General features: G+C 39.5%; 1 protein-coding gene across 1 annotated transcript; it reads left to right on the forward strand.

The window, feature by feature from the left end:
• The first annotated feature begins 495 nt into the window (after window positions 1–495).
• Window positions 496–20,756, forward strand: Prkra (protein activator of interferon induced protein kinase EIF2AK2). The gene is made up of 8 exons (XM_048345172.1): window positions 496–761; window positions 1,340–1,509; window positions 5,334–5,415; window positions 8,060–8,138; window positions 9,813–9,930; window positions 10,709–10,803; window positions 16,674–16,848; window positions 20,430–20,756. The coding sequence occupies exons 1-8, from the start codon at window positions 697–699 to the stop codon at window positions 20,585–20,587; spliced, it is 942 nt and encodes a 313-aa protein (XP_048201129.1). The 5' UTR covers window positions 496–696; the 3' UTR covers window positions 20,588–20,756.
• The last annotated feature ends 4,142 nt before the right edge of the window (window positions 20,757–24,898 follow it).

Here is a 24,898-nt window from a genome sequence, read left to right on the forward strand (position 1 = left end):
GGGCTGGCAGAGGAGGAGGAGCCAGGATTGAGGGGCAGGGCCTCTCAGGAGCATGGGCGGGGCTTTCCAGGACTTGGGGCGGAGTCTCTCAGGACCTGTGAAGGTGTCTGACAGAATCTGGGGCGGGGCCTCTCAAGGGCACGGGCGGGACTTGTCAGGACCTGGGGCGTGGTCTCACAGGAGCATGGGCGGGGCTTGCCAGGACCTGGGGCGGAGTCTCTCAGGGGCATGGGCGGGACCTGTCAGGACCTGGGGCGGGGCCTCTCAAGGGCACGGGCGGGGCCCCTCAGGGGCAAGGGCGGAGGCTTGTCAGGATCTGGGGCGTGGTCTCTTAGTGGCAAGGGCGGAGGTTTGTCAGGACCTGGGGCGGGGTCTCTCAGGGGCATGGGCGGAGGCTTGTCAGGATCTGGGGCGGGACCTGTCTGAATCTAGGGCGGGGCCTGTCCGGGACCGGGGCGGGGCCTGACAAGAGCTGGGACGAGTCCCAGCAGCGAGGCGGACGCCGCAACGCCGAGGGTCCGCCTCTCCCCCTCGCCCAGCCCGTACCCCTCCGCCGGAGGAACGCTAGCACGGAGGAGCAGGGGGAGTCGAAGAGGCGGTCGTGCTGGAGAGCTCCACGGGCTCCGATCGACGTGGGGAGCCAGGCCACAGCGCCGCGCTGCTCTTCCAGCCTCTGCCTAGCCATCTCTTCTGGCAATGTCCCACAGCAGGCATCGCGCCGAGGCCCCGCCGCTGGAACGCGAGGACAGCGGGACCTTCAGGTCAGCGTCCTGGCCATCGGGACCACAGGGCCATGAGTGGTGGGCAGCAGAGGCGGGGGCGGGGAGCTGGCTCTCCCGTGGCATTCTGGGTAAAGCCCCTTCCCGCCCACCCTCTTCCCGCGGCTGCGGCGCGCGGCTCCGCCCTCCCCGGAGCCGGGCTGGGGTCCGCCGCCGCGCCCCGCCCTTGGGGTGGCTCTTTGCGGCGGGGTGGTGGGAGGTGGCCACTGATGCAAGGCTCCCCCAGGCTTCGTGGGCATGGTCTTGAGAGGATGCAGCGCTGGTGCCCACTCTGTTCCCTTACGTACCCCCTCAGCCTGCATTCAAGTTGTGTGTCTCAAGACTTCCCTCCTTCCTCGTGCTTGGCCCTGGGAGTGACTGCCTGCCGCACCGAGGCCGGGAGGCAGGTGCACCCAGGCCTTGCCAGCTCTAGCCTCGGCCACCTGGGAGCTAGGAACTTCCCTTGCCACCATCGGTAGCAGCTGAAACTGGCCAGTGTGTGTGTATGCTCTGCTTACCCATGTCCTTAGACACGCAAAGCACACACTTTGCTATTTTGTTGTTTTGTTTTGTTTTTGCAGTTTGGGGAAGATGATAACGGCTAAGCCTGGGAAAACACCGATTCAGGTATTACACGAGTATGGCATGAAGACCAAGAACGTCCCGGTTTATGAATGTGAAAGATCCGATGTGCAAGTAAACGTACCCACTTTCACCTTCAGAGTAACCGTCGGTGACATAACTTGCACAGGTCTGTATGCACAGTTAATCTCTATGAGCATGCAGGTTGGAGACTCACACTTGGTATTACTTTTCGACGTGGAATCATGTCTTATGCTAGATAACAAAGAGGAACGGGCTCTGAAACAGATTTCTCTCATCGCAGGTCATTAGGATTTTTCCACTGTATCTGGCTGCCTAATCTTCTTTTCCCCAGATACAAGGAAACTCAGAAGCTGAAATGTTTCTGGCATCCTGCAAACCTCTTGCACCCTTGCTTTTAAAAGTCATCGAAGAGGGACTGGGACTGTGGCTTAGTGGCAGAATGCTCACCTAGCATACATGAAGCCCTAGGTTTGATTCCTTAGCACCACATAAACAGAAAAAGCCAGAAGTGGTACTGTGGCTCAAGTGGTAGAGGGCTAACCTTGAGCAAAATGAAGCCAGGGACAATGCTCAGGCACTGAGTTCAAGCCCCAGGACTGGGGGGAAAAAGTCGTTTAAGAGAAGTCCTTAGAGCTGTCAAATTGCTTAATTTCACAAATGATAGCAGGTACCAGGAGGCATGAGCCCAGAATTTTCTGAGCTCTTCCTTCTCTTAATGGACATATTGAGAACCGTACATCTCTTGATTCTGTGTCCACAAAAGATGAGGAAGAGCAGAAGGTTCTCATGCACTTTATTGCGTGGTAACTTCTGACCTTGAAACTTTACAAGTATTGTGTATAAATTGTATCCTCTTTTTATACTTGGAATTAGATAAAGATTTACATGCCCAAGGTCACAGGAGTAAAGTTTCAAAGTTCCAACTGGAGACTATTTCATCCTGTGAGCCTGAGAAAATGGTAACTAAACCTGCCCATTATTAAATGTTGGCATTACCTTTTTAAAAAGCATAACTATTTAACTGCAAAATAATTTTAAAATATATTTAATACCAGCCGCACGCAGTGGTTCATACCCATAATTTTACCTATGTAGGAGACTGATGGAGAAGATCATAGATCAAGTCTAACCCAGGGCAAAAGATTTATGAGAAACCAGGTCCACCCAAGGGAAAGTGAGATCCTACAACAAAAAGGACTGGGGATATAGTTCAAGTGGTAGAGTACCTGCCTAAGAGGCACAAGGCCTTGAATTCAAACGCCAGTACTGCCCAGAATAAAAAAAGATGTAAGTATGTATATATGTATGTATATATGTACATAGATACATACAGACATATGCACACATATATATGTATGTATATATATTCAAAGAAAAACTAGAAAAAATTGAAGTTCTATCATCTAGTAGTATGAAGGCATCATTTGTATCTCTGGAAAGCTGGATTTGTCTAAGTTCTGTTGTTTTTTTCTATGTGAAGCAATTGGATTACAGGTGCTAACTAGAACTGTTGGGCCAATGGTTTTTTACTTTAGCTGATCAGTTTTTAAATATTCATGGAAAAGTTGTCCGTTTCTCTTTTCATGTGTTTTAGGGGAGTTAAGAACTATTTCATCCAATTTGCCTCAGACCTCTTCTCATGCTACCCTGTCTTCCTGTGCCAGCTTGTCTGCCACAGATCTTATTTTGACTGCAAATAGTATCTAAAGGATTATAATTCTGAAATCTCTATCTTCAGCCCAGACCTAGTTATAAAACAATGTATCTGCCTATGTGCTGGCTGGGTATCTTTGCTTAAATGAAACAAGGCACCTCAGTTTATCATTGTCCTAAGTTAAATTTCATTCCCTTTCTCTGTAAGGACACCACAATCACCTACTTGCTAAGTAGAAATATGGGGGTTGTCTTATGTCCTTCTCCTCTAGTTTCTTCTTGTCTTCTCAGTCACTGTACCCTATCTCTTAAGTAGCAATCGAGTTCTCTTCACTCTTCCTATTGCTACTGTCTAGGAGGCCACTGCCATCTTTCGATTGCCTGTAACTGTCCTTTCTTCATATGATCTGCAATATTCACTTTCTAGGTGACAACCCAAGTGTTCTTTCTAGCATTGAGATTTGTTTTCTTTTTTCTTCTTTCTTTTCTTTGCTTTTTTTCACTGCCAGTACTTGGCTGAACTCAGAGCCTGGATACTGTCCCTTAGCTTTTTCACTGAAGGTTAGCATCCTTGCACTTGAGCGACAGCTCCACTTCTAGCTTCTTGGTGGTTAGTTGGAGATAAGAGTCCCACAGACTTTTCTTCCTGGCCTGGCTTTGAACTATGAATCTCAATTCATAACCTTCTGAGCATCTAGGATTCTAAGATTATTGACAACAGCCATTGGCACCTGGCTTTTTCTTCCTTTACTTAAAATCTATGCAGTGGCTTCCCCATCCCCCTGTGGATAAATGCAGACATCTTAACATCATTTGCATTTTTAAAAATGTAATAATCAAGTATCATCACCCTCACTTTTAGGCACTTAATGAAAATACAAAGTATTAAGCCATCCCATATGCATGGTTTAAGAAAATTTCTTGGTAGTTGCTATATGCTGTAAGATTTGCAAAGCACAAATTTGTAATACCCTTTGTTTGACCACTTTCACCATCCCCTGCTCTAGCGCTCCAGCCTTTTATCTCAAAATTCCTACCATCACACTCTTATGCTTCAGCTATATTCAGCTTCTTGGGCTTTGAGAACACTATGTTCTGGTTGCCTGTGAGCTTTTACATATGCTTTCTCTTTATCTAGAATGTTCCTCCTGCTCTCCCAGCTCTCTCTACCTTCCTAACTTCTACTCATCTTTCAGTGTCTATTTAGTTCTCTCTTCATGAAACCTTCTTACATCCCTACCAAATAGATGAGGTGCCACTTTCATATTTTAGTTTTTAAGACAAGGTCTTCCTGTATAGCACAGGCTGGCCTCAAACTCTCAATTCTTCTGTTTCTGTCTCTAGAGTGCTAGGATTACAGGGATTATAGACATTTACCACCACACCTAGCAAGATGTTTCTTTTATGCAATTACCCACTACTTGTGACATGCAGAGTTTCAAATACTTTGTTTTTCTTTTTTTGCTTTTTTTTCTTAAATTTTTATTGAAAATGTGATGTACACATCAGTTTGATAATAAAAATTTGAAAAAAAAAAGAAAATGTGATGTACAGAGGGGTTGCAGTTACATAAGTCAGGTAGTGATTACATTTCTTTTTGAAGTGTCACCTCCTCCTTCATTTTCTCCTAGTTTTTTTTTCCTCTCGGGCCCCTCCCTCCAAGTTGTCACCAGACAGAATTCCATACTGGTGTGTTATCCCTTGAAGAGAGAACTCTGTTCTGTGTCATGTCCTAAATGTCTGTGTTAATAGATAAAAGAAGATAGCTTGTGTATCCTCTGACACTTGAGGGCCACACTTGAAATTTATTCCATGAGTTTAAGGGTTGGAAGGCTTGAACCCAGAAGGAACAAACAAGATTGAATTTACCGTTTGTCAGGTATCAGTACTTAGGAAAGTTTAGAGTCCTCTAATGTACCCAGGTAATGGATACAAAGTGTATGGATGGCATATAACATAAACAGTCACCTTCATATGTCAGCCCCTCCCTACTTTACTCAAACTGTTTGATCTAGAATAGGGGCAGGCTGCTAGCTTACATTGTACTCAGGTTGCTCTCCAAACAGTTTGGCTTTAAGTGCATTCTTTAGCGAATACTTCTTGCTGCCGGAGAATTTCCTTTCTGTAACTGTTAATGTATGGATTTCACATGGTGAATTTTTTATTAGAGTATATAACACTTGCAAATGCAGTGGCCTGTGTGTTACCAAACATTTATATATAAAGCAAGTAATAACTTTATTTGGTATTATGATATCTATGAAACTTACACGTTTTCACAGGAGATACAAACTTTCTTTTTAAACCTTAATTCAGGCGAAGGTACAAGTAAGAAGCTGGCGAAACATAGAGCTGCTGAGGCTGCCATAAACATTTTGAAAGCCAATGCAAGTATTTGGTGAGCTAAATTTCTTTGTATTCTGCAGCTCAAAATTATCATGGCTGAGGTAAGATTAAACATTTGAATGTGCTCACAAAAGCAAGAGATTGAATAATTATTAGTATTTTAGCTTTAAATTTCTATTTGTGAAAACCTGTCATCTGCTAAAGACATTTTACCTACATAAATGCAGCAGTAAGCAGTTAAACAAAGGCTCTGGTAAACTACACTTTATTAGCTCATGATGGAGCACAACAGTAGAAAACTAGTGTTTCTGTCACGTATTATATCCTTTAGTAAGACTTTATTTGTACACTGAAGAAAACAAGTGTGAGGTGGAAAGAAATCAGTAAATATATAGTTCTTTTTTTCTCTCAGGCAGAAATCTTTCTTTGTAGTGCAAGCTGGCCTCAAACTCATGGTCCTCCTGCCTCAGCCTGTTAAGTGCTGGGATTATAGGCATGCACCATCATATCTAGGCAAAAATACTCTTAGGAATTCTCACTTGGAAGTAAGATACAGAGATTTTTTTCTAAACTATAGAATGCATACCAAATACTAGGGAATGTGAAATCAGATAATAATTCTCAAAATGTGTTTCCAAATTAACTTTTGTCACTTTCTTGAAGTGCTTTTGGAAAGAGTAATGGTTCTGGAGCATCTCTTGGATCATAAAATATCACCTTTTGGTTTCTTTATATTTTTCTTTTACATATACTCAAATATGCTTGAGTTCAGGCTGTCATGACGACAGTAAACACCAGCAAAATTTGGGATAGATGTCTTGTTCTTCATCCATATCAAAACTTTTGAATGTCTTGAGATAGCTAGGTTCTCATGCACTATTTTTTTAAAATCATTCTAAACCTTCTGGGTCATTTAAAACTAACCAGTGGCCAGATGCAAGTTGTTCACACTTATAATCCTAGCTACTCAGGTGGTTGAGATATGAGGAGCACAGTTCGAAGCCAGCCGGGGCAGAAAAGTCCCCATGAGACTCTAATCTCCAATTAACCACTCAAAAGCTGGAAGTGGTGCTATGGCTCAAAGTAGTAGAGCACTAGCCTTGAGGAAAAAAGCTCAGCCAACAGTGCCCAGGTCCTGAGTCCAAGTCCTATGACTGAAAAAAAAATGAAAAAAAAAAAAGGCAAAAGTGGGGTTGTGGCTCATGTGGTAGAGTTCTAGCCTTGAGCACAAAACCTCAGGGACAGCACCCAGACCCTGAGTTCAAGCCCCCAACCATCAAAAAACAAAAACAACTAAATAGTGCCATGACAACCTTCTAAATAAGTACTTGTCAAGACAAACCCTTGGATCTAACAGATGATGTTGGTTTCTCACATTTGATTTATGAGAACTTTTAAGACATACCCAATGGCCTGATTGAGTTTGAGCTTTGCCACTAATGGCAATGCCTATGGTATTTTCTGAAAGTTTTGAGCACATTTATAGAAATTAGTATATGGTGCTTTATTTTATGACCATAAGAAGGCCAACAAACTTTGTATGTAGTAAATAACCTGAAATCAGGTCCCAATTGGCTTAATTTACTACAAAGACTTTCTTACTTCTCCATTACAATTACTTAGGTAGCTTCACCATGCAGCATTCTAAGTGAATACTTTTCAACTTACATAATATGTAAGCCTGGAAGGTCTGGCATTTGCAATAAAAATGAAAGCCTTGAAGTGGCAATAGTCAATTTAGTCTTCAATTGCTTATGTGGTAGTAACCTTGGCATTTGATTATTCTGCATTAGGCATGTGTCTCACAAGTAATGGATAATTTCAAATTACCTAGAAGAGATTGTCCTCTTTTTTTCTAATCATAATCTCCACATAAAGAAACTAGATTCACGCGGCCTTATGTTTTTTGCAGGATATGTATAACTCAGAGAATTATCTTAGCACTGAGCAGATAATGAAACAAATAGATCTCTCATAGTTATCTAAATGAAAAAAAAATTATGATCTGTGTTGTCCACATTGCTAAATTTCCTGCCTACCAGTCTTCCTTTTTGTGTAGTTGTAATAGTAGTGTACTTTAAGTATATTTCTGCGAAGCACCTATAATAAATCCTATGTAAGTAAGTAAACATAGGTCTTACTATCAAGGAGTGACAGGGAGAGATTAGGTGGTGAGTGAACAAATTGCATATACATACATATAATCAGTTTGTAAGTACAGTGCATCTTGATTGATATCACTCTTTCATCATTCTCCCAACCTTACCTTTTGCCTTACATGTGCCTTTAAGGAAGTTTAATTGATAGTCAATTTTCTTAAGAAAGTGTCAAATAGAATGCTATAATGGAACTGGGGACATAGCTTAGTGGTAGGGTTTTCACCTACCATATGGAAGGCTTTGGGTTCAATTCCCCAGCACCAAAGAAAAACGATAAAACCCAAAGAAAAGAAACAAATGAAAAATGTTATAATGGTTCAGAGGAGTGAGATGAAGACCCATTGAAGTTAAAATAGGCTGCTTAGAAGAAGTGACATATATATGTTACTTGGATGATCATTGCGTCGGGTTCATATTAGAACAAGGTGGAGAGAAAGGCATCCTCTGTGTGGGGAATGACAAGAGTAGGTCATTTATTGTCATTTATTTAGTACTTTGGAGGAAATTATTTTAGCTAATACTTAAATCCTTGTTTAGCTTTGCAGTTCCTGACCCCTTACTGCCTGATCCATCCAAGCAACCAAAGAACCAGCTTAATCCTATTGGTTCACTACAGGTAAGTTGTAGAGTTTCTCGGTACTTATTATTTTGTCTACTGATAAAAGATACAATAAATTGGTAGCATTTTTGTGCAAAGACAAGCAATTGATAATTTAAGATAAAAATGATAAGGTACTGTGGTTTCTAAGTTAAAACCATTAGATTTTATAGAGTGAACTTGATACTATTTTCCTTCACTTTTCTTCCATATGCCCTATTTACATTTATTTTGTGAAATTGTCGTTGAAAATCAGTGAGTAGAGTATTTTATATTTTAAGAATATTTCTTAAGGGGCTGGGGATATGGCCTAGTGGCAAGATAGCTTGCCTCGTATACATGAGGCCCTGGGTAAAATTCCCCAGCACCACATATACAGAAAACGGCCAGAAGTGGCGCTGTGGCTCAAGTGGCAGAGTACTAGCCTTGAGCAAAAGGAAGCCAGGGACAGTGCTCAGGCCCTGAGTTCAAGGCCCAGGACTGGCCAAAAAAAAACAAAAAAAAAAAGGATATTTCTTAAGCCTGGTGCTTATGGGTCATGCCTGTAATCCTAGCTACTCAGGAGGCTTAGGATCATGGTTTAAAGCCAGCCCAGGCAGATAAATCAGAGACTCTTATCTCTAATTAACCAGCAAAAAGCTGGAAATGGAGGAATGGAGGGATGGTTGAAACAGTAGGGGACCAGCCTTGAGTTCAAGTCCTAGCATTAGTGTACCTGTGTATATGCACGCACACAGACACACACACACGAATATTTCTTGCCTCTTTGGTGACAGACATCTTTCTACTTCTGTTGAGACAGAAGGCTTTATGAAAGAGCCAAAGTCACGTAACTTAACTAGGAAAAGTGAGGTAGCCCACTTATTTGCTTACAAAAAAAAAAAAGAAATACATTCATATCCACACATGCAAGGACACACACATACATACAAAATGTGCCCTCTCTCTCTCTGCTTTAAATTTCTGCATGTAGAATATCCTTTTTGCAGATTATCCAGAGTGTTGGACCACTCCTTTCCCATTATTCAACCAATCCATTGATCTCTTGCTCCAGCTCTTGATTTTTTTCTGTAGTTTCCTTCACCTTCTATGTCTGTGTTCCTCACTTGCTTTTGATTGAATGCAGTTAGTCAGGCATGGGTCTAGAAGTCCATAGCTAGGAGGGGAGAAGCTTTGGGAACTGAGAACAAATGTCTTCTTTGCTACTGGCTTGTTTTTCTTGTTGAACTCTGATATTATGTTATTATAGCTTAATAGAAAGAAATTCTTTTCATCTCACAAAATTGCTTCCGTTATGGTATTGCAGGGCATATAAAGTATGAAAATATCTGTGGAAAATGCAGGGTCTTTATTTTTCAATCAAAGAATGCCATTATTCTTTTCAAACAAATAGCATGGGATCAAAATTAAGAAGGAATACCATTTATATGATTGAGCCATTCTACGGTTAAAATTACTATTTAAGGGGCAGGGTATATGGCCTATTGGTAAAGTGCTTGTCTAGCATGCATGAAGTCCTGGGTTTGATTCCTCAGCATCACATAAACAGAAAAGGTCAGAAGTGGCACTGTGGCTCAAGAGATAGAGTGCTAGCCTTGAGCAAAAAGGATCCAGGGACAATGTTCAGGACCTGAGTCCAAGCTCCATGACTGGAAAAAAAACTACTATTTAAGCCTTATCTCAATTTTATAGGAACTGGCTATTCATCATGGTTGGAGACTTCCTGAATATACCCTTTCCCAGGAGGGAGGACCTGCTCATAAGAGAGAATATACCACAATTTGCAAACTAGAATCATATATGGAAACTGGTAATTATTTTTTAATTATACACATTTGAATGATTTTCAGATAATGAATGACCATGAAATTTATGTCATAGTATCTTTTAAAACGTATCTTGGAAATAATTGATGTGCTTCTTTTCTACTATCTGTAACTTCTTATGGATAAGGAATATACATATTAAGTACAAGAATACTTATTTTCCTAATTTAATGTTTTTGAAAATCAGAGGGTAATGGAAAGATATACAAATGATTGACTCTCTACTTTAAACATCTACATTGATGTTTTACTGACTAAAAACAAACAAACAAAAGTCTGGTGGCTTATTCCTATAGTGCTAGCTCCTCAGGAGGCAGATACTAGAAGAATCGCAGTCTGTGACCAATCCAAGCAAAAGTTTAGCAAGACCCTATCACTACATACCAGGAAGCATTGTTGCTTACATTTGTAGCCCTAAATATGTGGGAGGGAGAGACAGGATAATCTTGCTTGAAGGCTTAACAACATGTGCAAAGTTAGGAAGATCCTATCTGAAAACAAAGTAAAAGCAAAAATAAAAAGGCTTGGGAGTATAGTTCAAGTAATAGCTTGCCTACAAGGCTGAGTTTAATTAATAATATTGCAAAAATAAATAAATAAAATTTAAAGTGATACTTTGGTTCTCAATAAGATTAAGGATTATAAATCCTAATATTCTTATAGGAAAACCATGAGGTATCCATTAACTAATTAAACACAATGCTTTACACATTTGATTATCCTTTATGGATACTAATCTACTTTATTTACTTATTTTTTTAGGAAAGGGAGCATCAAAAAAACAAGCCAAAAGGAATGCTGCTGAGAAATTTCTTGCCAAATTTAGTAACATTTCTCCAGACAACCACATTTCTCTAGTAAGTAACTAACAATCAGTTATTATGTTACTGTGATTAAGCATCTCTCACTATAGAAAACCCTCCTTGAGGGCTGGGGATATGGCCTAGTGGCAAGAGTGCTTGCCTCGTATACATGAGGCCCTGAGTTCAATTCCCTAGCACCACATATACAGAAAGTGGCCAGAAGTGGCACTGTGGCTTAAGTGGCAGAGTGCTAGCCTTGAGTAAAAAGAAGCCAGGGACAGTGCTCAGGCCCTGAGTCCAAGGCCCAGGACTGGCCAAAAAAAAAAAAAAAGGAAAAGAAAACTTTCCTTGATTTCTTATGGAATAGATATGACAAAATTACAAATTTTTAAAAGATACCATTGTTCAGTTATATACTTCTGCAATTTTAGCTTCTTCTTATATGTAATCCCAAGTTACAAGAGTAACCAAGTAAAATAGCTTAGGAGACAGAGTAAATTCAGAATTACAGGCTGGGATCTAAAAATGATAGTTAACTGAGGGTATGGCTAATGATAGAGCTTGTTGTTAGCATGCATGAGTGTTGGTTTGAATCTCAAGCACATAAATAAATAAGAAAGGTGGGACAGTAGTGTCATTTCTGCTTTAGAGTAACAGCACATTTCTATTCCTTTGTTTGTTAATTCATTTATCTTCTCAGCGAGAAGCACTCAGCTCACACTGTGTACCAGGGTTTGTGTGAGGTACTGTGATACAGTGAGTAACCAGTTCTTTAATTTAAGGAATGTATAGCCTGCCCAGCACTGTTGGCTCATGCCCGTTATCTTAGCTACTCAAGAGCTGAGGATTGAAGTTCAAAGCCAGCCCAGGCAGTAAAGTCTGTTAGACTCTTATCTTCTATTAATCACCAAAAAGCCAAACATGGAGCTGTGGTTCAAGTGGTAGAGTGCTCTCCTTGAGCAAAAGAAGCTCAGGGATGATGCCCAGGCCCTGAGTTCAAGCTTTAGGACCAGCCCAAAAGAGGAAAGACAGAGAGAAAGAGAGAAGAAAAGAAAAGAAAAGTATAGCCTACTGGAAGATGAACGTATGCTATAGACTGGTCCTGAAGAATGATATAGGGAACATGGAAGTGGCACCTAGCCTTCTTCTAGAGGATGAGAATGGGGGAAAGGAATTCTAGAGGCAAGAAAAAGTGTGTGCAAAACCCCTGAGGTGAGCATCAGTCTTAGATCCCTTGGTGAGTGTGTCTTCAGCAGTGTCTGAGGGAAGCAATCTTAAACAGTAAGGCTAGAAAGACAAAAAGGGACAACATCTTATATGGACTATTAAATTAAAGAGCTGGTTCTTTGAATAGTGCAAAGTAATTGGAGAATATTACCTGGGGAGGATCTAATTTGTAGGTTATTAAGGATTAACCTACATTTAGCTGGATTATGATGAGTAAATTAATATTAAGATCACCGGGACTGGCTAACTAGCTGTTAGAGAAGACAAATGAGAAATAGTAACCTAGGGCTGGGGATATGGCCTAGTGGCAAGAGTGTTTGCCTCATATACATGAGGCCCTGGGTTCAGTTCCCCAGCACCACATATACAGAAAAAGGCCAGAAGTAGTGCTGTGGCTCAAGTGGCAGAGTGCTAGCCTTCAGCAAAACGAAGCCAGGGACAGTGTTCAGGCCCTGAGTCCAAGCCCCAGGACTGCCCCCACCAAACAAAAAAAAAAGAAATAGTAACCTAAACTAGGTGGTGTCAGAGGAAATGAAAAGAAATGAGTGGATTTTTAAGAGATTGGAGGAAGGAGCATGGTAATTGATATGTAAAGGTAAGGACAGCAAGGAAACAGATGCTTTAGTCTGGCAGCTAAGAGATGGTGGCAGCCTTTTTTTTTTTCTTTTTTCTTTTTTTTTTTTTTTTTGCCAGTCCTGGGCCTGAGCACTGTCCCTGGCTTCTTTTTGCTCAAGGCTAGCACTCTGCCACTTGAGCCACAGCACCACTTCTGGCCGCTTTCTATATATGTGGTGCTGAGGAATTGAACCCAGGGCTTCATGAATACGAGTCAAGTACTCTTGCCACGAGGCCATGTTCCCAGCCCCATGTGGCAGTCTTTAATAATGGTAAGCACAGAGTAGGAGGGCAGACTATACGTTGAGACTGAATTAAGTATGGACTATCCAAGTGGAGATATTGAAGAGGCACCTGGGACAGAATACAGGAGAATCAATATTGTATCTGAGATCAATTATGGATCATTCCTCTATGATGAGACATCTTTGTAAAATATTCATAGTATATTGAAAGAATAAATGTGTCATAGAAAAGTAGAGCTAGTTTTATAGACAAGGATATTTCATAGTTGATAAATAGGTGACTACAACTAACCCAAGGAAAAGAAACAGTTCTTTTAAACAAACAGTTCTATTAAAGCATAACAAAGGTACATGGTTACATAGTTATTCATTAGGATTCAGTAATCCTACTAATTTAAAAATACAGAATATCAAAATTATGGTTACATGTTTATGCCTATCAAAAATAAACTGAGGGGGCTGAGAATATGGCCTAGTGGTAAAGTACTTGCCTTGTATACATGAAGCCCAGGGTTCGATTCCTCAGCATCACATATATAGAAAAAAGCCGGAAGTGGCACTGTGGCTCAAGAGGTAGAGTGCTAGCCTTGAGCAAAAAGATGCCAGGGACAGTGCTCAGGCCCTGAGTCCACGCCCTAGGACTGGCAACAAAAACAAAACAAATAAACAAAAATAAACTGAGGATGTCCACTAACACCATCTTCATTGACCTTGTTCTACAAGTGATTAGACAAGTGAAAAACAATAAGAAATTGGAAATGAGAGGAGATATAAATGATTTTCATTACAAATAATCTGATTATATCCCTATAAAATCCTAGAGATAAACTGTTAGAAACAGTAAGAGAATTCATCCAAGGCAACTGATCATGCAACAGAATCATTAACTTCTACATACTAACATCATGAAGGAAAAAGCTACAAATGGTAGGTTAAAAAGATTAAAAATATATTGTCTGGGAAGGAGACTGAATGGGTATAGGTAAGGCGAAGATTAGTTTTGTACTGCTATCCTATTTGACTTTTTTCTGTATATTTGTGTCATTTTAAATTTAGAAAGTCTGGTATCATCTTTACAGAAAATGAAAATATCTTGAATGAGTATACTAGAAAAATAATCAATAGTTTTCCTATTTATAAATAGTAAGGGCTGGAATGTAAATGATGCATTCATTTTTTTTTAATCATGAAAAAGATGGTAGGGGGCTGGGAATATGGCCTAGTGGCAAGAATGCTTGCCTCATATACATGAAGCCCTAGGTTCGATTCCTCAGCACCACATATATAGAAAAGGCTAGAAGTGGCACTGTGGCTCAAGAGGTAGAGTGCTAGCCTTGAGCAAAAAGAAGCCAGAGACAGTGCTCAGGCCCTGAGTTCAAGCCCTAGGACTGGCAAAAAAATAAATTAAAAAGGTGGTAGGCTTGGGAATACATTTAAAAGTATGAAGACCTGTGACAAAAGACTAAAATTCTACTGAGGGATATAACGGGAAATTCATAAATATAATGCTATCTCTTCATATTTTATAGAGAGGTGGTCTTGTAAATATACAAATGTAATATGATCTCTTTCATGGTTCAGCAGAATTCTCAAAAAAGTAAGGCTCATTAATGTGACTAATGCCATCTAGGTAGCCAAAAAAAAAAAAAAATGTATAAGCAAAATGGGAAGAAGTCAGCTTTGTCACGTGATTATAATGGAGTTGCTTTCAGTAGCACATATAGAGCTCTTCCACATTGGTAAACAAGACAGCCTAGTAGATGAAATATGAATGATTAAAGAAACAGAAAAAAAATGTTCCAGATATTTTCACCTTTAATCTGGCAAAAACTACAAAGTCTGATACTTTGTATTGAAAAGGGGATAGAAAAGCAGATCCTCTTGGGCTAAGTGGGTTCAAAAATCTGGTTGTCAGTATTTATCAAGACTAAAAGTGTTAATATGCTTTGAGTGGATACGTCGTCTTCTAAAAATAATTCTACACAGAAACTCACCGAAGTACAAAGGATTACTTCTTATTGAAGTATTGTTAGTAAAAGTGGAAAACTAGAGACAACCTAAAAAGACCATCATTGGAGGGCTGGGGATATGGCCTAGTGACAAGAGTGCTTGCCTCATATTCATGAAGCCCTGGGTTCAGTTCCCCAGCACCACATATAGAAAAGTCCAGAAGTGGTGCTGTGGCTCAAGTGGCAGAGTGCTAACCTTGAGCAAAAAGAAGCCAGGGACAGTGCTCAGGCCCTGAGTCCAAGGCCCAGGACTGGCAAAAAACAACAACAACAAAATCACTGGAGACTAAGATAAATGTCATACAAAATGAACAACACATGAAAAACTTTCATTTTTGTTTAATAGGATGTGTGTGTGCAGACAATAATTATGGAAAGTTACCAAATGTTTTTAGCAGCAAGTACTCAGAAGTCTTCTAAGGAAGGGAAAATAAGAGAGAGCAACTTTATTCTTTATTATGTATTTGGTCATGCATCATATATTTTTTACCTTGTAAATAAATTGTTTATTTATTTGATCTTTTCTTTTTCCTCTATTGGGTACAGAGGAACCCAGGGATATGCATGCAATGCAACACTTTACTAATATGCTATCTTCCTAGTCCTGAAAAAACAATATTTTTAAAACTTATGATCCAGGGCTGGGGATATAGCCTAGTGGCAAGAGTGCCTGCCTCGGATACACGAGGCCCTAGGTTCGATTCCCCAGCACCACATATACAGAAAACGGCCAGAAGCGGCGCTGTGGCTCAAGTGGCAGAGTGCTAGCCTTGAGCGGGAAGAAGCCAGGGACAGTGCTCAGGCCCTGAGTCCAAGGCCCAGGACTGGCCAAAAAAAAAAAAAAAAAAAAAAACTTATGATCCAGGAAAATAAATTTTCACTTAGAAAATTTAACAAGTTAGTTGACTGTGTATCATGGCCATGTCTAAGATTTTTTGAAAATCCCTTTACTTCTGTCATGCTCACTGATGAGATTTACTTCAGAAAGAATTAATTGTGTTTAGTCATAGTGTGGGAAAGCAATTTGAGAACCATAAACTAAAATGTATATTTAAGTCATCCTGAGAACAGAGATGGAAAGAATATAGGGGAGAATAAAGGAAAGAGGAAAGGAGAAAGAAAAAGGAAAAGAAAATAAACTAAGTTCCTGTGAAATACATGTGATTAGCGCTATCTGCTATTCATTTGAACAACTCTCCTCAAGCCCATCTCTTACAGTTCAGCTTTTCCACCTGAGAGTAATCAATTATAATGTTTGTTATTTAATATAAAATACCATAAAGATGTGGAATTTTTTTTTTAATTTTAGTTTGTACCTTGCTTATTTGGGCAGATTCAGTTATTTGCTGATTTGCTCATGGTACTCTCAAGTATCTTTACACCTTTCAATGTAACTATTATTTGACAAAGCAAGTTTTGTACTATACAAAGGTCTGGGATTTGCTTGCTTATTTTTTTTCCCTCTGATGTCCTGAGGGCCCTTCTAAGTCTCAGATGTGCCTTGTAGATAAAAGGCACCAACTTGGTCAACAGGGAATGAGAAAAAACAGTGCATTAAGGATCTCCACAAGTCAAATACTTATGTTGGTATACAAAGTATTTTTAAACACAATATATTTACTTAATTTTTTAAGTTTCTTAATATTATGGTATTTGTTAAGGATATGTACCCCCTATTGTTTTCTAGTTTAAATTGGAAAGATAATGATATGGTACCTATTTAAACATGTTTTATGAAATATGTGAATACTTAATAAATACCTTTAATTATGCTGAAACTGGTATTGGAACACAGTCCTAGTTAAGAGCTTGAATTTTTCTTTCTCAGACAAATGTAGTAGGCCATTCTTTAGGATGCACGTGGCATTCCTTGAGAAATTCTCCTGGAGAAAAGATCAACTTACTGAAAAGAAGCCTCCTGAGCATGCCAAATACAGACTACACTCAGCTGCTAAGTGAAATTGCCAAGGAACAAGGTTTTAACATAACCTATTTGGATATAGGTATGATTTTTCCTTTGATTTATCCCATGACATGTTTCTTAATAAAATCGTTTGAGAAACAAAAGTTTTTATTATAGTTCACTTTTTTAATTTAGCAATCCAACAATATACTGACAGCTAATTATCAGAGCAGAAGTGTGTGTGTGTGTGTGTGTGTCTGTATGTCTGTGTGTGTGTAAGTAAACACATATAAATAGCCAAGCAGTGGTCTAAGGAGATTACATGTATCAACTAACTATATTCACAAACTAACTTTGTAAAGTAAATTCTGTTACTATGTATGTATGTTTGTGTGTATGTATGGTTGTATGTATGTATGTATGTATGTATGTATTTTTTGCTTGCCATGGGGCTTGAAGTCAGAGCCTGAGTGCCAATCCTAAGCTTTTTTGCTCAAGGTTTGCACTCTGCCACTTGAGCCACAGCTTCACTTCAGGCTTTTTGCTGACCAATTGGACATAAGAATCTCATGAACTTTAGTGCCCAGGCTGGCTTCAAAGTAGTCAGGATTGTAGTCATGAGCCACTTAACGCCTGGCTGTTACTCTTTTTTTGTTATTTTTGGTGGGGCTTGAACTCTGGTCCTGGGCTCTATCCCTGAGCTCTTCAGCTCATGGCTAGTGCTCTACCACTTGAGCCACAGTGCCATTTCCGATTTTCTGGTGGTTAGTTGTAGATGAGAGTCTCACGGATTTTCCTGCCCAGGCTGGCTTTGAACCATGATCCTTAGATCTCAGCCTCCTGAGTAGCAAGGATTATAGAAAACTGGAAGTGGTGCTGTGGCTCAATGTAGCAGCACACTAGCTTTAGCTGAAGAGCTCAGGGACAGTGCCCACGCCCAGAGTTCAAGCCCCATGACTAATTAAAAAAAAAAAACATAAATGGAAAATTTCATGCAGAAAGATGGTCAGGAAAGGTGGATGTGGTAAGACCATTCATTCAGTATTTATTATCTACATTTCTTTTGAGGGTTAGGGACTGTGGAATCTGGGAAAAGGGAAGGGAAACCTAAGCTGAAGTTTGTGATTATGAATTAATGATGCCTTTGAAACATTTCGTATCAATTTTATGAGCTGAAGACTTCTTACAAATGTAAAATTAGCTCCTGGCTAGCTTCCATGCAGCTACCTTCAAAGAAGATACACAGTTGACAAAGAAGGATGTAAAATGTTCAGCATTATTAGCCAATAGGGAAATATAATCAAAGCCATAATGAGGTACCATTTCATACCCATTAGGATGACTGTAATGAAGAAAATGGAAACTGATTATAGTGGCAGATGCCTGCCTTCCTAGCACTCAAGGAACTGAAGCAGGAAGATTGTCTAGCCTGTGCTAGACAGGGACTTTGAGACCAGTCTATGCTGTAAAGCAAGACCTGTCAAGAAAAAAAAAAGTGGAAATAGCAAATGTCTGTGAGGATGGAGAAAAACTGGAATTTTCCATATTGTTGGTGGGATATAAAATGTTTCAGATACCATGGGAAAGTTTGTGAATTCCTCACAAATGATCATATCATCTAGCAACTGCATTCCTAGCTATACTCCAAAGAACTGAAAACTGACGTTCAAACAAATCTCCATACATGTATGTTCATAGTTGCATTATTTACAAGAGCCCAAAATTGGAAATAGCCCAAATGTCCATCAAGAGTTAAGTGGAAAAAGGAATGAAGTTCTAATACGTGATACAATATAGAGAAACCTGAAAAAAAAATGCTAAGTGAAAGAGCCAGATAGAAAAGGGGACCTATAAATGATTCTAGTTATATGAAATAGCCAGAAAAGTTCGATCCATAGGAAGATGAACAGGATACAAATTGGTAGATAACAGGTGTTAGAGAGGTAGCAATCTTGTGTGACTGCTTAGTGAGTAGAGGGTATCTTCTTGTGTGATGAATATGTTTTGGATAGATGTAGTAGTAATAATGAATATATTCAATACCACTAAATTATTTAGTTTAAAATGGTACATTTTATATGAATTTTACTCAATTAACAAGAAAGAACCTAGGTGCTAGAACTAGATATTCATTAAATAATCCCATTGGGTCTTGATATTTTTGACTAGGTAGGATAATAACATAGTTCACAACCAGAGTAAGTCCTGCTTTATAGTTGAATTTTGCTTCTTCCCCTTGCTTCATTTCTCCACCTTTTTTAAATGACTTACCAAATGATGAGAAAAGCATTTCCTACATTTAAGTGGTCTTTTTTTTTCTTATTTTGTCAAAGTGATGTACAGAGAAGTTACAGTTTCATATGTTATGTTAGGCCTTGGGTACATTTCTTATACTGTTTGTTACCTCTTCCTTCATTCCCCCCTCCCCCCTCCCCCTTTCCTTCTCCCCCCATAAGTTGTTCAGTTGGTTTACACCAAATGGTTTTGCAAGTATTGCCTTTGGAGTCGTTTGTCTTTTTATCCTTTGTCTCTTGATTTTGATATTCCCTTTCACTACCCTAGTTCTAATACCAGTATATACAGTATCCAGTGTACTCAGATGAGATACAGTGATAGTGCGGTACAATCACAGGAAGGGAATACAAAAGGATCATCAACAACAGAAGCTACAGTTTCACATGGCATGTTGAAAGTGATTACAACAGTGATATAACAGTCGTTTCCATAACATGGAGTTCATTTCACTTAGCATCATCTTATGCGTTCATAGGGGCATAGCTATTAGGCTCTTGTGATCCTCTGCTGTGTCTAGCCTAAACACTGTGCTAATTATTCCCTATGAGGGAGACCACAGAGTCCATGTTTCTTTGGGTCTGGCTCACTTCACTTAGTATAATTTTTTCCAAGTATAACATCATAACTCCAGCTGTGCATGTTTTTAATTTTTTTTTTTTTTGCCAGTCCTGCGGCTTGAACTCAGGAACTGAGCACTGTCCCTGGCTTCTATTTGCTCAAGGCTAGCACTCTACCACTTGAGCCACAGAGCCACTTCCGGCATTTTCTATATATGTGGTGCTGGGGAATCGAACTCAGGGCTTCATGTATATAAAGCAAGCACTTTACCACTAGGCCATATTCCCAGCCCTATGCATGCTTTTAAAACCTAGGCATATGAAGGTCAAAGTAAGGTCTTTCCCTGAACCAGGTTATTCCCCGTTTCAGATACCTACTGAGCATTATTTCCTTGTGGAAAATACAGTCTATGTGGTCCTCTAGAAAAAGGTTCTTTCCCTTTTCGAAATGTTGATGTGGTTCAGTGGTTTGCAAACACTATTCAACTAGTCATATTAAAGTTGCTTAGGGAGTTTCTCTCAAATTCCGGAACCAGCCATCTCTTCTAGTGTCGCCCTTGCTGATTGAGAGGGCTAGCAGGAGATCTAGATATCTGCATTTCTTTCAGGTTCCCTCAGATTTTTATGAAACACAGTTTGATCCCTGTGATAGTTAAGCAGCCATCATTTTGTCTATTGTTTTAAAAGCATGACAAAGGTGATGAGTGAATGGAATTGTGTATGCTTAAGAAGAGAAGAATATACTAAAGAGGAAGAGAATACTAAAAAAACAGGATCTGCTTGTATGCATACTTGGTACTAACCATCATGTTTGCCTGTGTCATTACAGAAGAACTTAGTGCCAATGGACAGTACCAATGTCTTGCTGAACTGTCAACCAGTCCTATCACAGTCTGTCATGGCCTGGGGATCTCCTGTGGCAATGCGCAGAATGATGCAGCTCACAATGCTCTGCAGTATTTGAAGATAATAGCAGAAAGAAAATAAACTTGGGGCAACTTAAAAAATTAGGTATAAAAAGCTCCTCTCACCAGTTTCCAAGTAAAGCATTTACTGTAATGTGAGTTTGTTGTTTCCAAATCTTTTCAGATTCCATCAACATTCCAGATCAGTTATCTCCTCGTAGTGATTACTAAACTCTTTTTAATGGCTTCAACTTTGTATTGGCATATTGTATTTATAAAGTTTGTATCACAAGACAGCATGTGGTGCCCATTTTACAGGCCCAAACAGAAGAGGAAGAAACTGCATGTTTGATGAAGAATACAGCTACTGCTAGCAACAGTATTCTGGTGCTTAAACTTTTTTTCTGCAAAGCTTTGTAAAGAGAATAAATTAGCGTGTTGAGGCTTTTGTTAAACATCATTCGAAAATTTCAGGGAACACGATTGGTCTGCTGTGTATTTGAAACCATGTAATAAAGAGCTGTTGTGATAATGAGGTTCTGCTCATTTTATTAAAGAGCTAGCAAGTAGTCTATGGCCCTGGTTCTTTTTAGGCATTCTTCAGAGTATTTTAATGTGCATAAGGCTGTAATTTACATAACTGTAGCTTACCTCCCAAAGTAAAAGATAAAGGATCCTATGACCAAAGCAAAATTTGCAGACATACACATAATTCATCATTTTCTGATTTTCTTGACTGTTTTGCAAGGTTTTATATTTCTTTGACATAATCATGTGTAGATGAATTAGTGGTTGAAAGAGCACTAGAAGAATTTTAAAAAACCTTTCCAGGTCACTCAATTCTGATACAAGAATATTTGAAAGAAATGAATGCTTAGAAACCTAAGTTTCACAAATTTAGTTCTTTGTTTTTGTTTTTTACCATTCATTTCCATATGTCATCTTCTTTCTGTCATGTCAAGAACCTAGCTTGTTCATGAGATAGGAATCTCAGTCCTGTGTTTAGAGCCCAGGAAATACTCAGAAACAGGCTCTGAATGATGGTCAGCTTTGACTATCTCTACTAGTAATCCTAAAGGAAGTATATAATAGATATTTCTTTGTTGGGGAAAATGTGATTTGAATCCATTGAGGATAATGAGACTACACAATGAAAGAAAACTTCTACTTGTAACTCCTTTAAATGTCTAAGAAGCACTTAATTTCACATTTTAAATAGTGAATATCACTTAAATCATAGGAATTTCTTATGAGTTTAAGGAATAGACTTTAGGAACTGGACACAAAGTTTAATTATAAACAATCTGATTGAACTAATCTTCAGTTTCTGTGAGTAGTCTGGAATATGTCTCAGTCTAGAGATGACATTAGAATCTTTCACATAAAAAAAACCTGAAAAACTAGTCATAGAGTCTTTCACATAGTGAAATGCCAGCTTTGAAGAGGATAATTAGGAAGATTTTGTAAGATAAGGAAGAAGATGAGGCTCAAGGGTGGGCAAAAAGTATAATTTTGTTGTAAACAATTCAAGTGAGGAACTCTAAGGATAAGGTGCCCAGAAGCTGAACTCTTTCTCTGTGACTTTTCCTTGCTTCTAATTCTGAAAAATGTGTGCTTTCTTCTACACCATTCAAATATTATTTTTGTTAGCATTTTTTGGGGGTGATCATCAGGTATCAACACCACTTTGTCCGCCGTTCTGTTAAGGACTCAGTGTAATTGGTTTTGCCTGTTTAAACAGATTAGCTTCCTGAATGGGCTGAGCAGGCAGCTGTGCTATAGGCATTTTTATAAAATCAGTTCTAATACATGATAAACCCCCAATAAAGGATAAGTGAGTTATTACAGATGAAGATAGCAATAGTCTAATGAATGTTGGTAATATTAATACAATAAACTATTGAGCACTAATGGGCCCACACTAAAATATATTGCCTTTAGGGATGCAGTGTTGGCCTATCATATAGTTTAATGAAGACTCCCTCCCTTGTTCTCCCTTTCTGTGCTGTGGGATTTAGTTCCCTTGCTTCTGGGAGCACTGCTCATAGATCTTAACTGCAATCTTCATAACTGTCCTGCCCAGAGAGAGCCACCTCACATGATTACACTTTCTGAAACATTGTAGTCCTATTGCTCCTGTTGGGGCAATCTGAAGCCCACTCCAACTTCAAAGTTCCCCATGGATCATCAGAGGCTGGTTTTGTGATTACAATAATAGCCTGTATTCTCCCTCTTCTCAATGGTGATTCCATTCTTTCCAGAGATAGCAATCTGCCCACTGCCTACTAATATCTATCTCACAATCTGCTTCCCAGGTAGCCCAAAGTGGTGGGAGAAAGGAGGTGGTGCAGTGGGATTTTGTACCTGGTTCTCCTATCATCTGGTTTATAGGATGAGAGCCCACCATCTTCTCTCTGGTGGCAGGTACAACATAACCTCTAGCATGCTGTGATAATACTGCCATCAATGCATTCACCAATAGAAAGCTGGGAGATGGCATGTCAGCAAGAGAATTAACCTGATAGACACTACTAGCAAGTGGTTGAAAAAAAACAGTAGAGACCAGTAACTAAATATAAGGGATTGATAGGCTAGTTTATTGAAGCTCGACTGACCACTGGGGGTGTGGGGGGGAAATACATAAGAATACAAATTATTTTTTTTCAAATTTTTATTATCAAACTGATGTACAGAGAGGTTACAGTTTTATACGTTAGGTAATGGATACATTTCTTGTACTGTTTGTTACCCTGTCCCTCATACCCCCCCTCCTCCCCCTTTCCCTTCCACCCCCCCCCACCCCGGAGGTGTTCAGTTCACTTACACCAAACAGTTTTGCAAGTATTGCTTTTGTAGTTGTTTGTCTTTTTTTACCCTGTGTCTCTCAAATTTGGTATTCCCTTTCAATTTCCTAGTTCCAATACCAGTATACACGGTTTCCAATATACTCAGATAACTTTACAGCGATAGTGTAGGTACAACCACAGGAAGGTGATACAAGAACATCATCAATAATAGAAGCTACAGATACACATAGGACGTTGAAAGTAGTTACAACTGTGATATAACAATCATTTCCATAACATGGAGTTCATTTCACTTAGCATCATCTTATGTGTTCATAAGGGTATAGCTATAAGAATACAAATTATTTTAATTCATATTTAAGTGTGAAAGCCAAAAAAAAATCTCTGTGGTAGCATATAATATAATGTGATTCACACCTGAAGCCAGTTGAGGACTAGTGTCAAGAGTGAATCATGATGTTCAAAAAGAAATGTACTTATTATGTAAGTGTAACCTCTCTGTACATCACCCTTACAATAAAATGAAATTTAAAAATGAATCATGAGAAAAATAAGAAGTCTAAAGAAGCTAAAACTCAACAGAAGTGCTGTGCTGAGGCCAGGACCTTGTTTGGGAAGAAAAAATAGAACCTTGGCATGAGGTAGGACAATCTGAGTTCATGCAGTCTTGAATCCTGAGGCTTCCTGAAATTTATAAGGCTATAGAAGTGCCCCTGTCTTTCTAATAAGGGCTAGTGTGCCTGCTGAAGACAGTAAAGAAATTTGTCTATTAGGACAACAAGCCCACTAACCAGGATCCGTCCTCATTTCCTCTCTTAGCATCTAGGCCAATAAAAAGCTAGGTGCTGGTGGCTCACACCTGTAATCCTAGCTCCTCAAGAGGCTGAGATCTGAGGATTGCATTTGGAAGCCAGCCCAGGCCAAAGAGTCTGTGAGACTCTTATCTCCAATAAATTCAGAAAAGCCAGAATTCTGAGGGCTGAATGCCAGTGGCTCATGCCTGTAATCCCAGCTATTTAGAAGGCTGAGATTTGAAGTACATGGTTCAAAGTCAGCCCAGGCAAGGTTGTCTGTGACACTCTTAACCTCCAGCCAACCCACCACCAGAAAACTGGAAGTGGAGCTGTGACTCAAAGTGGTAGAGTGCTAGCCTTGAGCACAAAGAGGTTCAGGAACAGGCCCAGGTCCTGAGTTCAAGCCTCATGACTGACAAAAGAAACACAAAAAAGATGTCACATAATTTTTTAAAATAAAATGAACAGTTAAAACTCTCCTGCATCATAGGTTAAGAATTAAAACTTCTGTGATAGAATGACCACTAGGTTCTATTATAAATATTTGTTTTTCTCTTTTGAGCTCAGGCCTTCATTTATGCAATAGTGCAATATCATTTATGACCAGATGGGTATGCTCTGCACAGTATTTATTGATTTGAAATTCAGAAATGTACAGTATTAATTCTTTTTTTTTTTTTTTTTTTGGCCAGTCCTGGGCCTTGGACTCATGGGCTGAGCACTGTCCCTGGCTTCTTCCCGCTCAAGGCTAGCACTCTGCCACCTGAGCCACAGCGCCCCTTCTGGCCGTTT

Source organism: Perognathus longimembris, chromosome 4, assembly GCF_023159225.1.
Source record: "Perognathus longimembris pacificus isolate PPM17 chromosome 4, ASM2315922v1, whole genome shotgun sequence".
In the NCBI taxonomy this organism is placed as follows: domain Eukaryota; kingdom Metazoa; phylum Chordata; class Mammalia; order Rodentia; family Heteromyidae; genus Perognathus; species Perognathus longimembris.